Source organism: Cetorhinus maximus, chromosome 12, assembly GCF_964194155.1.
Source record: "Cetorhinus maximus chromosome 12, sCetMax3.hap1.1, whole genome shotgun sequence".
NCBI classification, from domain to species: domain Eukaryota; kingdom Metazoa; phylum Chordata; class Chondrichthyes; order Lamniformes; family Cetorhinidae; genus Cetorhinus; species Cetorhinus maximus.
This window is the reverse complement of record NC_135890.1, coordinates 19400303-19416314: the sequence shown is the minus strand read 5'-3', so window position 1 is coordinate 19416314 and position 16012 is coordinate 19400303. Positions and strand designations below refer to the sequence as shown.

The 16012-nt window shown below is 43.0% G+C and overlaps 2 protein-coding genes across 2 annotated transcripts in view; one reads left to right on the top strand and one right to left on the bottom strand.

Moving 5' to 3' along the window:
* Nucleotides 1-16012, bottom strand: part of snd1 (staphylococcal nuclease and tudor domain containing 1) — a 913627-nt gene that overhangs the window by 435415 nt on the left and 462200 nt on the right. The window lies entirely within an intron of this gene.
* On the top strand, nt 1298-5867 carry LOC144687264 (leucine-rich repeat-containing protein 4-like). Its single transcript, XM_078553112.1, has one exon. It carries the CDS (start codon nt 2370-2372, stop codon nt 4266-4268), a length of 1899 nt encoding a protein of 632 aa, XP_078409238.1. The 5' UTR covers nt 1298-2369; the 3' UTR covers nt 4269-5867.

Sequence of the window (16012 nt, the reverse complement as noted above, 5' to 3'; positions counted from 1 at the left end):
GAACTTGATACTTCTCTAATCGCTACTGCCCCCTTGCATCCAAAAAAAATAGGGCAGGGGAATGGTGGGCAGCAATAATTCACCAGGTATCATGTCAATATAGCCTTCAGGCCCAGTACAGGAGATCTTCTGAATGGCACCTTCACTCCCCTCCAAAATTTAAATAAATTTCATTCTGTGCAGGATGTAGGGTTACACATCTCTAGCAGTCTGTGGCAAGACCTTGCATGTGGAGTCTTTTAACATGGGGAGGCTGTTGCGCTGCAGGTACTACACGGTTCTGGTTGACCAGGAAACACACCTGCTCTTATCCCATGCCATAGGCGCATCAGAAGGATTTACGGGTTTACAATCAACCTGCTTGGCCATGCCATGAACGCACCTTCCGTGGCCATCAAGTCCTGGGGTCGGACTCGAAACAGGAGCTTCTAGCTCAGAGGTGGGGACACTACCCACTGTGCCACAAGACCTCCCCTGTTGGTTGCCCATCATCGACAAACACATCCTCAGTTCTACATGCAAAAACAGAAACAAGTCTGTTGCTCCATTATGATTCAATGCAATCAGAATCTGGCAGGGAATAGCTGGTGCACAGCTAACTTAATGCAACATTTAAAATCACACAAGACTAATGGTTGCAGAGAGTGACCTTCCACTTAGGTACGGCAATGAAAGGTAAAGAGGGGAACGTTCAAAACTCGAGGGAGGTGTTTGCATTTTAATTGTGCCTAATAGGTCAAACTAAAGACTCCATTTTGGTTATCTCTTTCTCTTTTCTCTTCTCCAGTACATTGCTATGCAGGAGGAACATTTCTCTCAGCTCCCAACAGATTGCCTTGCCGTCACAGAGCAGCCAACTCAGCACTACAAGGAATGACGTAACACTGGCAGCCAGCTGACCAATTGCATCTTGCTGGCCCCTAGCAGCCATAGCATCAATTCGTGTTTATCCCAACAGAGACCGAGAACAGTAAACTAGCTTAAATCACTGCAACACATTTGGCTACTTCAAATAGTCGGCCGCCACATCACATACACTCAGAACAAACCAAAATAGTATTAGAGCTGCAGGGTCTGAAATGACAGCTCTTCCATAGTTTATATATGCACATGAAAATATTCCACCGAACCAATGAAACATTGCTGGAAGCATTTATCATCAACCCCTAGAGGAGAAGAGAGTGAGGTGGGCGTGGGGGTGGGGGGGCGCGAGGGGGGCTTGTTAATACATACAAGAGCACTGCATCACACCAATGTACTGCTCATTACGACATGCGTCAGCAATACATTCACGTTCAGAGTGAAGGACAAAGGGATGAGAGCACAGCCTGTGTGGTTGCCTGCAACACTGTTAAAGGGAGAAGCGAGAAAGAGCAAAGAAAGAAAGAAAATGTTCCGGAGAACAGAGGTTCCTGTTGCAGCTGTTGCAGTCACTGGCCAACAAAAACCTTATTAACAGGACAAAAGGCTAAAAGAAAAGCTGCCACAACTCACTACCTCAAAACAAAAAAGGATACCACAAGAAATAGAGGGAAGAGAAGAGAATCTTTCTTTCCTTCTGTTGTGATGCTGATTCTGCCAAAATAAAAAAAAGCTCATCACTGAAGATTTCCATTTCATCAGTGAGAGAAAGAGAGCGCTCTCCAGCAATCTTTCCTCCTCCAATCGCTTCCCCCCTCCCCTTGGAGCAATCAACAGATTATTGCTAACTGTGCGGGAGGCAGCCTGCAGCTGCTGCGTCTACTGGTGGAGAACTGGCTAGTTAAGCTACTGACTGCAATGTGCTGCTCGTAGCTGTTTTTAAATCAGCCGACCCTGGCAGAGAGGAAAAGAGCGAAACAGATTAGAGAACGTGGGTACAACGGGGAAGAGAGACCGACAACAGCAGCAGAAGGGTGGAGAAAAAAAAACAAAAATCAAACCCTCTACATAAAACGTACTGCCTGGATTCTACATCAGCGATGGAGCTCGCTCAACAGCTTTCTCAACTCCGAGGACAAACACCACGACTGTTGATGGCGCTACTCTCTGGGGTAGAGAGGATGCATGCACCTGCATAGCCGATTGGGCCTCACCTCTGTCAGTCCTTTCCACTGCTTTGGATTTACTAGGAGCCATTTTGTGAATCCTTTATTTTTTATTAAGGAAGACAAAGGGAAATTAGCACTAGTATCTAGTGCAAGAAAAAAAGGAACTGCACTCTTGTAGAGGTAGGTGTAACAGGCCATCCTCATTACATCTCTCTATTTCCCCCACCCCCCTACCCCTCCCCCTTTCACTGTCGATCGCTAAAGGCACTGGTAGCCTGCTGTGCCGGTGTAGAGCCGATTTTCAAATCAGTGCCGATCCCAGACTATGGTGAATTATGAATGTGCCACATCATGAATCTCTTGTGGCAGGTAACTGTGCATCACACCTGGAATGCTGCCCTGGTTCTTCTTGTCTACCTCACGGTACGGATGTGGAGTGTGTGCGAAGCGTCAAACAGAGAACAGAGTTGTCCAGTTATCTGCTCCTGCAGTAATCACTTCAGCAAAGTAGTCTGCACTCGCCGTGGTCTCAAAGAGGTCCCTCAAGGGATCCCTTCTAATACCCGGTACCTCAACCTCATGGAGAACAACATCCAGCTTATCAAGGCAGACACCTTTCGACACCTGTACCACATGGAGGTCTTGCAGCTCGGCAGGAATTCCATCCGGCAAATAGAGGTTGGTGCATTTAATGGACTGACTAGCCTTAACACACTGGAGTTGTTTGAGAACAGACTGACTGTGATACCAAGTGGCGCATTCGAGTCCTTTTCAAAGCTGCGTGAACTGTGGCTCAGGAACAACCCCATTGAAAGCATTCCATCATACGCTTTTAATAGGGTGCCATCACTGCTGCGTCTGGATCTGGGGGAACTTAGAAAACTGGAGTACATCTTGGATGGTGCTTTTGAGGGCTTAATTAACTTAAAATACCTTAACCTAGGGATGTGTAATCTGAAGGATATGCCAAATCTCACACCACTGGTGAGGTTGGAGGAATTGGAAATGTCTAGCAACCACTTCCCCGCAATTAAACCGGGATCATTTCAGGGCCTAAAGTCACTAAAAAAGCTCTGGCTTATGAACTCACAAGTCAATCTGATTGAGCGAAATGCCTTTGATGACCTCACTGCATTGGTGGAACTAAATCTGGCCCACAATAACCTCACTTCGCTACCACATGATCTGTTTGCACCACTGAAGTACCTTGTGGAGTTGCATCTGCACCACAATCCATGGAATTGCGACTGCGATATCCTCTGGCTTGCCTGGTGGCTACGGGAGTACATCCCCACAAACTCTACTTGCTGTGGCCGGTGCCATTCCCCACCTCACATGAGGGGGAAATACTTGACCGAAGTAGACAAGGGTACTCTCCAATGCTCGCGGCCAGTTATTCTGGAGCCACCACAAAACCTAAACATCTCTGAGGGGAGAACAGCCAAATTGAAATGTCGAACATCCTCCATGTCATCCATCAGGTGGCTACTGCCCAACAGCACGGTATTGAGTCACGGCTCGACACATCCCCGTATATCTGTATTTAACAATGGAACCCTTTACTTCTTGCACGTTTTAATAACAGATGCTGGTACCTACAAATGTATGATCACCAACGTGGAAGGGAATGCTGATGCATCAGCCTTCCTGAGAGTTAGCATGGCGGAGATCAACACGTCAAATTACACCTACTTTTCAACAGTTACTGTGGAAACGACACCCGACACCGTCAGGACTAAAGTACCACCGTTTCTGTCGACACCGCCCACTTACAAGCCAGCGTTCATCTCCACTCCCACAGTGCTATTACAGAGCACGAGGAATCCAAAAACGGTGGTGGTGATCCCCACATTGGCCACCATGGACTCGACCCGCACCAGCCTGGACGAGGTCATGAAAACCACGAAAATCATTATTGGCTGTTTTGTGGCAGTGACGCTGCTGGCGGCTGCCATGCTCATAGTGTTTTATAAACTCCGCAAACGGCACCAACAACGGAGCACGGTGGCAGCAGCCAGGACTATAGAGATCATTAACATGGACGAGGACATCACGCAGTCAGAAGGAGCCGTCGTAGTGCCCTCGGTCCACGACCACATGAACTACAACACGTACAAACCAGCACATGGGGCTCACTGGACAGAGAACAGCCTGGGTAACTCGCTCCACACTACAATACCTGCGCCCTTTAATATACAAACACATGCCAAGGAGAAAGTTCAGGAGACTCAGATCTGACTTCTGTACATATATATAATATAATATATTATATATATATATATATATAAAAAACGCAATAGAATGCACAAGTTGTCAGAATTTTGTAAAAAGTGCAAAACTCAGACTGTTTTCTTGTATATGCTTATATCAAAGCAACCATGGCTGATTAAAAAAGTGATTATATATATATAAAAAAATAAACTATTTTCTAACCTGTAACTTATGTTTAAGAAGAGACAAAGCTGTTCAAGATGCTTTCATGACTTTGGGGAAAAGAAATGGGGCCGAACCAGTTTAAAAAGGGCATTCTGTAATTTTTAAAGCCAGTGCTATAAGGATGCAGTAAAAAATATTTATACAGGAATTCTTTCTAAGCCCAATACCAGACTTTACAGGTTTATCTTGTAAAAGCACCAATTTGTACTGTGCCAAAATGTTAAAAAAGGCAATAAAAAAGGGATTTTTTTTTTGAGAAGAGTTGATTTAATTTATAATGGAAGAAAAATCACCAGACAACCTTTGCATCTGAGTGAAACCAGTGAGGGTTCATTCCAAGAGAAGACAACATTTTATATTTATATATAAACACACTCTTCTGCATGCAGTGTTACTGTGAATTCGATAAAATGGTGGAAGTGCGGATGAGTCTGCTAATTACTGCAAAACACATCCTTGCTTTAAGATGGTGTGTGTGTGTGTGTGTGTGTGTGTGTGTGTGTGTTTGTGGATATAAGGGGAGAACAGGTTGAAACATTACTTGACCTGAAAGACAATATGCAACTTCTTCAGAAACCACTGCTGGCACAGCATTCTGAAAATATCTGCAGCAAACCCAAAATAAGGGAGAAAGGAGGGGGAGAATCAGGGCGTATTATGAAGCAGTAACCCTTTCACAACTTCTGCACCAAGAATAGAATCCGTTTGTCAAGGCTAGAGTGATTTATAAAACATTGCGTAATGTTGGCTGTTTCTCAAACCCTGCATTCTAATCTGCACCATTATAAGTACTTTGCTTTATTGTTGGCAGAGTCCAGCTGCAGTGTGTCAGCTGAAGGCTGTGAAGGACATTCAGCATTGAAAAGGTTAACAGACAGTATATTAAATTCTTCTACTGATCTTCTGTCATTGCTAGCGATTTATTTAAAAATTTGATTCAATGCCTTGCTACCAGGAAATTGGGGAGAGGGAGGTTTGTGGGAATAAAAACCTTGCTGCATTTTTGACACTTTAAATATGATAATCCACAAAAGAAAATTACGAACAGCATTCCTGCATGGCAAAATTAGAAGGTTTGGGTTTAAAACTGAGGACACACCAATGGTTTAAATGATGTATTCCTCAGCTCAAGTCTGCTTTGGACTAAGGATCAGAAAACTCCACTGCTTGCTCCGACTGCTGTAATGTATGAATACCAATCTTGTTCTTGTAAAAGTTATTTGAATTTTACTGCTGTAATCCATCTGCTGACTGTGCTGCTAATCCAGTATTGGCATGCATAGAGCACTGGTTGGATAATTTTGAATTTTCTAAATGTTGACAGAATGGACTGAAACGAATAGTGGCCAAAGCAGTAGACCTGCGTTGAAAGAAATAAACACACCCTGTTAAACTATTAAATTAGGCCTGCAAGAACAGTGTTGATTAAGCAATGCTTGGTCCTGTATTGTAACCATGAACGTGCCATTGTGTTTTATGCTGAGACCAGGAGGTGGGGTATTGAGAGCTGATGCACCAAGCACTCTAATCAGTTCAAGGTCTGCTACTCCAGCATAACACACACTAGAACATTCATCGCTAACGTAAGCAGCTGATAGCTGTTCTAGTATTTAAGGTTGGCCTTTACTCTGTATTAGTGGCCATTGCTTTTAATTTACAATGGATTATCAATCACGTTGCTGTATCCAATCAATGATGACATTCAGGGAAGAATGAATGAAAGTGTACATTTGAAAAGGAGCAACGTGAAACAGACATCTGTATATTTGTCCGTGTTCCCCCATCACTCTGGCAACCTCTAAATGCTTTGCAGGGAAAAAAAAACACCCGTTACACACTAGTTGTCTATCTTTAAAGTGGCAGGAGGTGGGGGAGGAATTGGAATGGATAAAATAGCGGAAGAACAGCAGAAATAAAGCACAGCAAAATGAGAAAAGGGGTAGTTGAGATGTACCTAGTGTTTAGACTTTGATTTTTGAATGCTAACAAACAATACTTTTTGCTGGTGAAACAGTTTTGCCTATGCAACAGGCTTCAAAGCAATGCCATATATAACAACCAGCATTCATCTAGCTCCTATAACATAGAAGGAAAAGACTAACAGTGGTTCTCAAGAGTAATCAGATGCAAAAAAATGGACACAAAGCGAAAGGATGATATATTAGGTGGTGTGACTAAAAGCTTGGTCAAAGAAGTAGGTTTAAAAGAAAAGTAGAGTTGAAGAGGAAGATTTATGGAGGGAATCCCAAAGTTTAGGGCCCTGGCAGTTGGTGGCTGAAGGCACTGCTGCCAATGGTGGGTGTAAGGTCAGAGTTGGAGGAATGCAAAAATGCAAAGCTCCGAGAGGGCTGTAGACTGAGATAAGGGCCTCGGGGAGGGGGAACACGCGGAGGGTGTGTGGAGCGGACAGGGTCGCGAGGCTATGAAATTATTTGAAGACATGGATGAGAATTTTAAATTCAAGGTGCTGGGGGACCAGGAGCTATTATAGGTCAGCAAGCACAGAGATCGCAATTATAGGTTACTAATATCCTACAAAAGCAATTAAATTCAGATCAAGAACGCTAATCTAAAATACATTAAGTGGTTTATAAAATGGAAACACATTGCAATGGCTCACAAAGTATAGTGTGCTTTCAATCCCAATTATTCTTCGATGGAAACTAAAGTGAACCCCAAAATGTTATATTAATGGTTAGGTCTAATGCATAGGTGTACCTACCTTAATCTTTGGGCAGACACTAATATAGATTGTGCTTCAGAATGCCCAATTGTAATCTTAGTTTGGAAAGGAGAGAAAAAGGACAGAGACTGATAGACAAGAACCTTTGACTGTCCTTGTCAATTTGTTTTTGTGTTCAAAAGGTTCAGTGACAAACACCATCAATGTATATTGTAAGCAAGGCTTGAGGAATTCAGGGCCAGTTCTTCTTGGGGGCTGTGTGTGTTCTTTTATAAATAAATGTTTGTTAGATTTTTCTCAGATCTTCATAATACATACAACAGATGTTTTGATGTTTCAATCAAGGGGTTTCCATAGAAAGGCTTCTAAACAATTAAGGCACTTCAAAACAATTACAATCCATTGAAGTTATGTGCAATGCACATTAATGAAATGGGATTTAACCTTCAATAAAAGATACCCTGGATTTTTTGGGAGGTTGACTTCCTCTCTTCTCCTTTGGAAACAATAATTGGATCCAATTAATTTTTTTTGGATACTGAAAATGATTTTCTTTTAAAAATGGCTTGAAGTACACTGCACGTTCTACTGCTGTTCTAGCCTTGCCAGCACTGGACTTGCTGCAGCATCACGTTCTGCCAGACCAGACACAGGAAGCCATTTGCTGGGCTTTTAATTTCACTCTTTCCATTCTTTTTTCAGTCGAGGGGTCTGTAAAGACCATTTGCAGAGAATCTATGGTGACTTGTTATTTAATTTGTTATCCACCCACATGATTTTTACCTTACTTAATTTAAAGAAAAAAATACATTTATTGATTTCCCCCAAGGATTTTGAGATATGATTTTAAGATGCCCGGTTGTTGATAATCTGCTCAAATATGTATTACTTGCAATGCATTTTGTTTTATTGCCACTTGTCTAGTTATCATCAGATAAAAATATCATACACTGGCTTACAGATTGGTGATGATGTACAGTTGTTTTAATAGAATTTACCCTGATGCAGTGGGTGCCTGCATAGTTGGGTACATTGGTATAATCGTGTCACATTGTTCAAGAGTAAGCTGGCCGTATTTTCTAGGTGGAAGAAGGAGAAAAAGATAAAAGGGAAGAGGAGAAAAGGAAGAATATTTTTGTACTCTCAAAAGCAGGAGGTGGTGTAGCTCCATTTTCTTTTTCATATCAGTCTCTTTCTCTGCAGGGTCGAGTGATGGGGTTGATTTGAGGATTTACATTCTCTTGGTAGGTTTTCCTAACTGTGCTGTGAGCTATGCTTAGTATATTTAGCTAGTAAAAGTTAATACTCAGTGTTCTAAACTTACACTACAAGTAATGACATCATCTTCGTCAAATATATTCCACATTTTATTCACATGATGTTTCTGTGAAAGAAACAACTTAAATCAACAGAAATCGCATGAAACGCAGAGATCAAAACATTTTATAGTCTCCATTTCTTACATGGCAAAGAGTGCAAGAGGTGGTGATGAAGGGTATAATCTATATGCTTTTCATGCTATTCACCATAATTCACGAATGAGCAAGATATCAGCAATCTCAGACACGATCATTCCCAGTGCCTCTTCTTCATAAAACCTTAAATTCACATCGATTCCTTTGAGAGTGTTTTCAATTCTCCACACTAGAAGTGAAAATAACCTGAAAGTGTGACTTTAGTAAGATCTTCATAACCAGGAAATGATTCTCCAATATTGCGGTTAAGCACCAATGAGTTATCTGAGCTGTTAATAATCATATCACACTGCTGGACAAGAATAGCTCTATAGGCACTCTTCTCCTGCTTTCCCCTTCAGCCCACAGTCTGAAAGCACTGATCTGCAGCGGCGTCATCAGGCAGACAAGGAAATTAATAACAAAAACAGAAAATGCTGGAAAAACTCAGCTGCTGAGTTTTTCCAGCATTTACTGCTTTTGTTTCAGATTTCCAGCATCTGCAGTATTTTGCTTTTATCTTAAGGAAACTAATAAGTTGCATTCCTGATGTGTATACAGTTAAGTAAATCTAGGTAGGGCAGTAAATCAGACCATCCATTTGGCAGAAGCACTTTTTGGCCAAATAGGACTGGAGGGAGAGTGCATGAGGGAGTGGGTGAGGGGAGCAGAATGGGCGAGGGGAGTGGGGAGGAGGAGAGAGGGGTGTGGGGAGCAGGGCAAGAAGACAGGAGGGGAAAGAGGGGAGCGGGAGAAGAGGGCAGCAGGGTGGAAGGGAGCCGGGTGGGCAGAAGGGAGTCAGGGCGGCAGAAGAGAGCAGGTGAGCGGGGGAGCAGGTGAGAGATGGCAGATGAGAGGCGAGGGGGAGGAGGCCATTTGGGGGCGGGCACAGTCTGAGGGAGCAGTTGGGTGAAGGGGAGCAAAAGAAGTTGGTTAGGGGGAGGTGAGATTGGTGGTCAGGTTTCCACCCCTGCCAGTGCCAAAATGGCACTTATCAAAGTCACAAATGGCCTCCTATGTAACTGTGGAAAAAGTAAACTTTCCCCCTTGTCTTCTCGACCTGTCTGCAGCCTTTGACACAACTGACAACACCAACCGCCTCCAATGCCTCTGCAATGTCGTCCAGCTGGGTGGGGTTGCTCTCAATGTGGTTCCACTCTTTTCTACCTAATTGTAACCATATTTACTTGCAACATCTTCTCTTCTTGCTCCCGCACTATGTGCGCTCCAATTAACTACTAGGAAGAATGACGCCATTGTATTCAAGCACCTGCTCTCAACTCCAGTTCCTAGCTACCAATTCCATCCCTCTCCCTAGTAACAGCCCAAGGTTAAGTCAGTTCGTTCGCAACTTTGGGGTCACTGTGATCATGAGCTTCTGATCTTATATTCATACCATCATTTAGGTTGCTTATTTCCACCTCTGTAACATTGCTCGACTTTGCCTGTCTCAGCTCATCTGCTACCGAAATCTTCGTCCACACTTTTGTTTCCTCTGGTTTCAACTATTCCAGCTCCTGGTTGGTCTCCCATATTTGACCCCCCCCACCCCCCTTAAACTGAGATCATCCAAAACTCAGCACCCGTGGCCTAACTTGCAGCATGTCCTGTTCGTTCACCTATCATCCGTGTTCGCTGACCTACACTGGCTCCAAGTCAAGCAACATCTTGATTTTAAAATTCTTATCCTTGTTTTCAAATCACTCCATGGCCTTGCCCCTCCCTATCTCTGCAATCTCCTCCAACCCGATGACAACAGAAATATCTGCACTTCTCCATTTTTGACTTGTGTGCATTCCAAATTATAATTTGAATATTGTTGAAAACTGAGATATTTTGCCCAAGTTTTACATCTTGCACTCATCAGGACAAATGCAAAAATGCCAAATTTCAAACAATCACAACCATTATACAACAAGAGAAAAGGGTGCTGATTGGTTGGCAAGTTGACTCTGATTGGTCAAGGATTGCCAAGGAGAAGACAATCCTGAGTGCACTAACAGCTACACTAACAACCAATTTAAGATAATCAGTCAAGCTGGTAAAGTGGCTTTTACACTTGCTCAAAGCGGCATACGTTCACACACAAGAACCCACTCTCTGCAACAAAAGGAAAACGTTCAAGCCTTGTGCATTTTTTGAATTACCCGGAAACACGAAGAGCCTATAGTTTCCCGTTGCTTGCTCCATGACAGTGCCTCGGCCAGAGTTGGCTTACCAACCAAGCGTCATCCTTAAAAGTCTTGGAGTGGGACTTGAACCCAAAGCTGTCCCTAATTACCCTAAAGGTGGTGGTGGTGAGCTGCCTTCTTGATTGGAATTGTTGTGTAGTTACATCAACAGTGCTGTTAGTTGTTGTTACAGGATTTTGACTCAGCAACAATGAGGGCATGGCAATAAAGTGACTTTAAGGGAAGGGACTTGCAAGTGGTGATGTTCCATGCATCTGCTGTCCTTGACCTTCTAGGTAGATATCAGGGGTTTGGAAAGTGTTGTCAAAGGAGCCTTGATGAGCTGCTGCAGTGTATCTTGTAGATGGTATACACTGTTGCCACTGTGCACTGGTAGTGGAGGAAATCAACGTTTAGGGTGGTGGATGGGGTGCCGATCAAGTGGGGTGCTTCCTCCTGATGGTGTCAAGCTTCGAGTGTTGGTGGAGCTGCACTCATCTAGGCAAGTGGAGAGTATTCCATTACACTCCTGATTTGTGCCTTGTAGCTGGTAAGCAGGCCTTCAGGAGTCAGAAAGTAAGTTACTCGCTGCAGAATTCCCAGCCTCTGACATAGCCTTGCAACCATCATATTTATATGGCTGGTCCAGTTAATTTTATGGTCAATGGTAATCCCCAAGATGTTGATGGTGAGGATTCAGCAATAGTAATGCCATTGAATGTCAAGGAGAAAATCTCTCCTGTTGGAGATGGTCATTAGCTGGCACCTGTCTGGCACAAACATTACTTGTCACATATGAACTCAAGCCTGAATGTTGTTCCGATCTTGCTCCATGTGGGCACAGACTACTTCAATATCTGAGGAGGTGCAAATGACACTGCAATCAGTGTACATTGTCACTTCTTACTAAATACTGGGGGGAATATCATTGATCAAGCATCTTAAGATGGTTCGGCCTAGGCCACTACCTTGAGGAAAGCCTGCAGCCAAGTCCTCTGGCTGAGATATGACTGGTCTCCAACAATCATTTTGCTTTGTACTAGCTAATAACTCCAACGAGTGGAGAGTTTTCCCAGATTCCCATTGACTTCAGTTTTACTAAGGTACCCGGTGACAGTCACTCTTCTCTAGAGTTCAGCTCTTTTATCCACGTTTAGACCAAGGCTGTAGTAAGGTCAGAACCTGAGTGGGCCTGGCGGAACCCAATGTGAGCAGGCTATTGCTGAGTGCCGCTTGATAGCACAGTTGACGACACCTTCCATCACTTTGCTGATGATCGCAAGGAGGCTGAAGGGCCGGTAATTGGTCTAATTAGATTTGACCTTTTTTCTTGGACAGGACATAGCTGGACAATTTTCCACGCTGTTGGATAAAGACCAGTGTTGCAGCTGTACAGAAACAGCATGGCTAGGGGCACGGCTAATTCTGGAGCACAAGTCTTCAGTCCTATTGACAGGATGTTGTCGGGCCCATAGCCTTTGCTGCATCCAGCACCTTCAGGCATTTCTTGATATCACGTGGAGTGAATCAAATTGGATGAAGACTGGCATCTGTGTTGCTGGGGACCTCAGAAGGAGGCCAAGATCGATCATCCACTCGACACTTCTGGCTAAAGATGGTTGTGAATGCTTCAGCTTTGCCTTTGTTCATTTCATTATTAAGCCGCAGGTAAGTTTGCAATGCAGCAAAGTCCATACAATAGTTACGATGTCTCCCCCCCAACCTTGAATTCAAAGAACATACAGAATTACATCCAAGATCCCGATCCCACCGTCAGGAGGAAATGCAGGTCGGGAACCCACACATGCCGGTGCCAGGATCCAGAGGACAATTTTTGAGGATAACCCTCTGGGTCCTGGCATCAGCACATGGCCCCCACCAGGAACCCTTCCACAGGACAGTTAAAATCATTGAGGCATCGATGGCCCCTCCACTGGACTTCTGCCGGAAGGCCACCTCAAATCATCTGTGAGGTTTCACCTTCATCAGGTGGCCTGCCTGCCCGCTGGAAAATTCTGGATGGCTCCTGATGATTGCATTCAATGGGCAATTTAACAGGCCTAGTTGATGACCCACGCACCAGTCGCCCCTGAAGAGCCCCCATGAAAATTGCCTGGAGGTGGGAACATGGCATCAGACCAGCATGTTGGCTAGCAGTGGAAAATTGTGGGCACACCCACTTCCAACATCCCTTCGAAAACTCAACCCAGTGATCCCATGTATCTCTCCTCACTCACTAATCCCAGGTACCATTAATCTGTAACAGGTGAAGCAAGTTTAGTACACCTACTGCCCTCTCCCTATTGTTGAATACTTCAATTCAACAGTACAACATTAAGTTAAAGCTCTAATAATGACCTTCCAATTGAGTGATGCAATTTCCTACTGGATAAGAATCCTGGCATGAAAGGTTATGAAGTCATAGTTTCTCAGTTATTCAGTTTAGTAAGTCAGCCTGTAACAGATCTATACAAGCCTAAAGGTCAGCTTCAACCCCCATACCTTACAATTGGCTGAGTCTTCTGAAATCAATAAACCTACAAAATTACTTAGAATTTACAGCGCAGAACAGGCCAGTCAGCCCAATTGGTCTATGCCGGTGTTTACGTTCCACATGAGTCTCCTCCCACCCTACTTTATCTTAACAAAAATTAAATAATGTTTTCTGTTGCCACATCTTTGGAGATTTTGCTATATAAATGAACAGTGTGCTTCAGCCTCAGATATTCACCGGGCGGGGGGGGAGGCAGTGGAATGGAATCAGTAGTTTAGGAATGGAGTTTGTGGCAGAAGTGGTCTTCCTGATATTTAATTGGAAGAAATCCTTGCTCACGCAATACCGAATGCTGGGTGACATACTCTGGTTTATGTTCATGTGAGGAATAGCCACTTTAGCAGCATGTTGAAAGATACCCTGCAGCCACCTGAGGAGTTGGGCCCCAGCACCAGCTAACTTTCAGGAGGAGTAAAAGAGTGTTGCAAGTTAGTGAGGGAGATCAAATAAGCACACTGGAGTTGGAATCTTCAGGTGAGTAGTGCAATGCTTACAATGACAGAAGGAACCCTGATTTCAGCAGTGCTGCACAACTTGTCATACGCCTGAGATAAAAACAAAAAACTGCGGATGTATGAGAACTGCTTTTGTAAAATGGAGGTTCAGTACTGGTGACCTAAATATGGCAGGTGACATTTTTATTACGGGGAGAAGGGAGAGGTGGAATGGAATCTGTAATGGTCTTAATTTCAAATCAGCTATCACCACAATCTAGTTCACCCCTTAAGCTCCATGATTCATGGCAAAGTTTCAGGGCTTTCTTTTAAATGCACAAAAGAAACAGAGCTTTAGCAGCTTCCCTCTATCTCCCTTGTACACATCATCAGGCCTGCAACTCGTGCAGACAGACATTTAAGATTTTTATCAATTAATGAAGTTTTCTGAAACCTCTTATGTTATCCCGCTGTTCTCTCTTATTGATAGTTTACTTTGCAATTTTATGTTCATTGTAAAGAATAATTCAGAAGCCTATCTTGTACAACGCAATGCTGATTAGTCGAATTTTTCCTCCCCTTTTCTCTGTGCAGTGCTTAGACATGTTTTTCTATGCACAAGGAGCAGTGAAAAGCTAAACTAATGTAACTAATCTTGAAATCTCAGAGCATCTAGCCTATGCTGAATACAAGCAACTCCTGATCACAAACTTTGCTGCACAAGTAATGTTTCTGTTGTACTTCAATAACCAAGTGATTAAGTATAACAAAACAACTTGATTAAGACACATGAAAAGAGAATAAGGCCAGAAGTGAAATATAAATGTGAGACCTAACAGTTATGCTCTACACTGATTTTTATTTCTTCTGAAATTGAATAAAAAGAATTCAAAGAAACAGTTAAAAAAAGTCTGCAAAGACAAAGAGAAGCTATTCCATCCTATTTCACCCCTTCTCCAATCACAGCATGCAAATGCCAACTGAGTACTGCCAAGAGGTTTTGCCTCCACTTTGCTGCCATTAGATCATTCCAAGTATTTGATCACTGTGCAAGGAAGTGTTTTTTGGCATCAGTCCTGAGCCTGCCTTTTGTCACTAATGCCTCCTCATTCTGCCAGAATGGTTTTACCTGAAAGACTCCTCGGGATTAACTATTTTATTCCACTTAGGTTCTTCACTACATTTATGAGGCACACCAATTTAATCAAGTTAATTTCAGATATCCAAAATAAACCAGGACCTAGGAAGATAATAGTAGATCTTATTGTTGTTGGAATGTAATATCAAACTCAGGCACTCCTAACTCAGATGATTATGGATTAGGGCTTTTTTAAAAATACCTACAACATAGTGCATCTTTGGTTGTTCTATAATCACTTCCCTGATCTCTGCTGGATTTTGTTTTGCTCCCTCCAGACTTTAGAATGGCTCAATCCTACAAGTAAAAAGTCACTAAAACTTTAACGTCCAGGCCCTGAGCCATGTTGCTCATTCGCCAATTATTCACTTGGTTAAGCAAGAAGGTCATGGTTCAATTCTTCATCTGTGCAGATTTAGCTGATCTCCAATGAATGAAACTCAACAGGCTATGATTGGTCTCAGAGTTCCTGATTATTATTCGGTGAAAAGTTCATGGTGGTCAAGAATAAGATTTAGTTTAACTGCGATGACCTGTCACCACACTCCAAAACAAATGAATTGCCTGCCAATAGTCAACGTTAAGGCTAAGGTTAAAAATTAAAGTCTGCCCAGGCCATGCAGTGCCAGTGGAACTGTATATCAATTAATACCCTTAGAAGAAAACAGAGAGGGGGAAGAGAGACGGTTGGCACAATAAGAAGACGCCTTAATGTGGTGAGGTCTATCATTTCAATTCCGGACTCCCAGTAGTGTGGTATTTCATGATGCACTCACTTCATCACAGTGGTCTTATAAATAATGATTTGTAACGCGGCAGGAAAATGGAAGGCATTGTTAGAATTTGTCCAGGGTAAATATTCCAGCTTTATCTTTTAAAATGTCATGGTTAAAGTGTACAAGTAATCTTAAAAGCTGTTGTCCTAGAAATTCAAGAAAGTACTTATTTTATAAATTAAATTCCAAACCAGCCATAAAAGGATAAATAACAAGAGGAGGCTGAAAACAGGATATCTGACATTATCAAGTTTAAACCATTTGTTTGTTGCATGCTGTTCTTCAAAACTTCCTATTCGTGAGTTATGTTACTGAATGCTTAGGCAAAAATGTTTG

Excerpts from the sequence above, each read along its gene's own strand:
- LOC144687264 (XM_078553112.1), top strand. The coding sequence starts at position 2,370 with ATGTGCCACATCATGAATCTCTTGTGGCAGGTAACTGTGCATCACACC.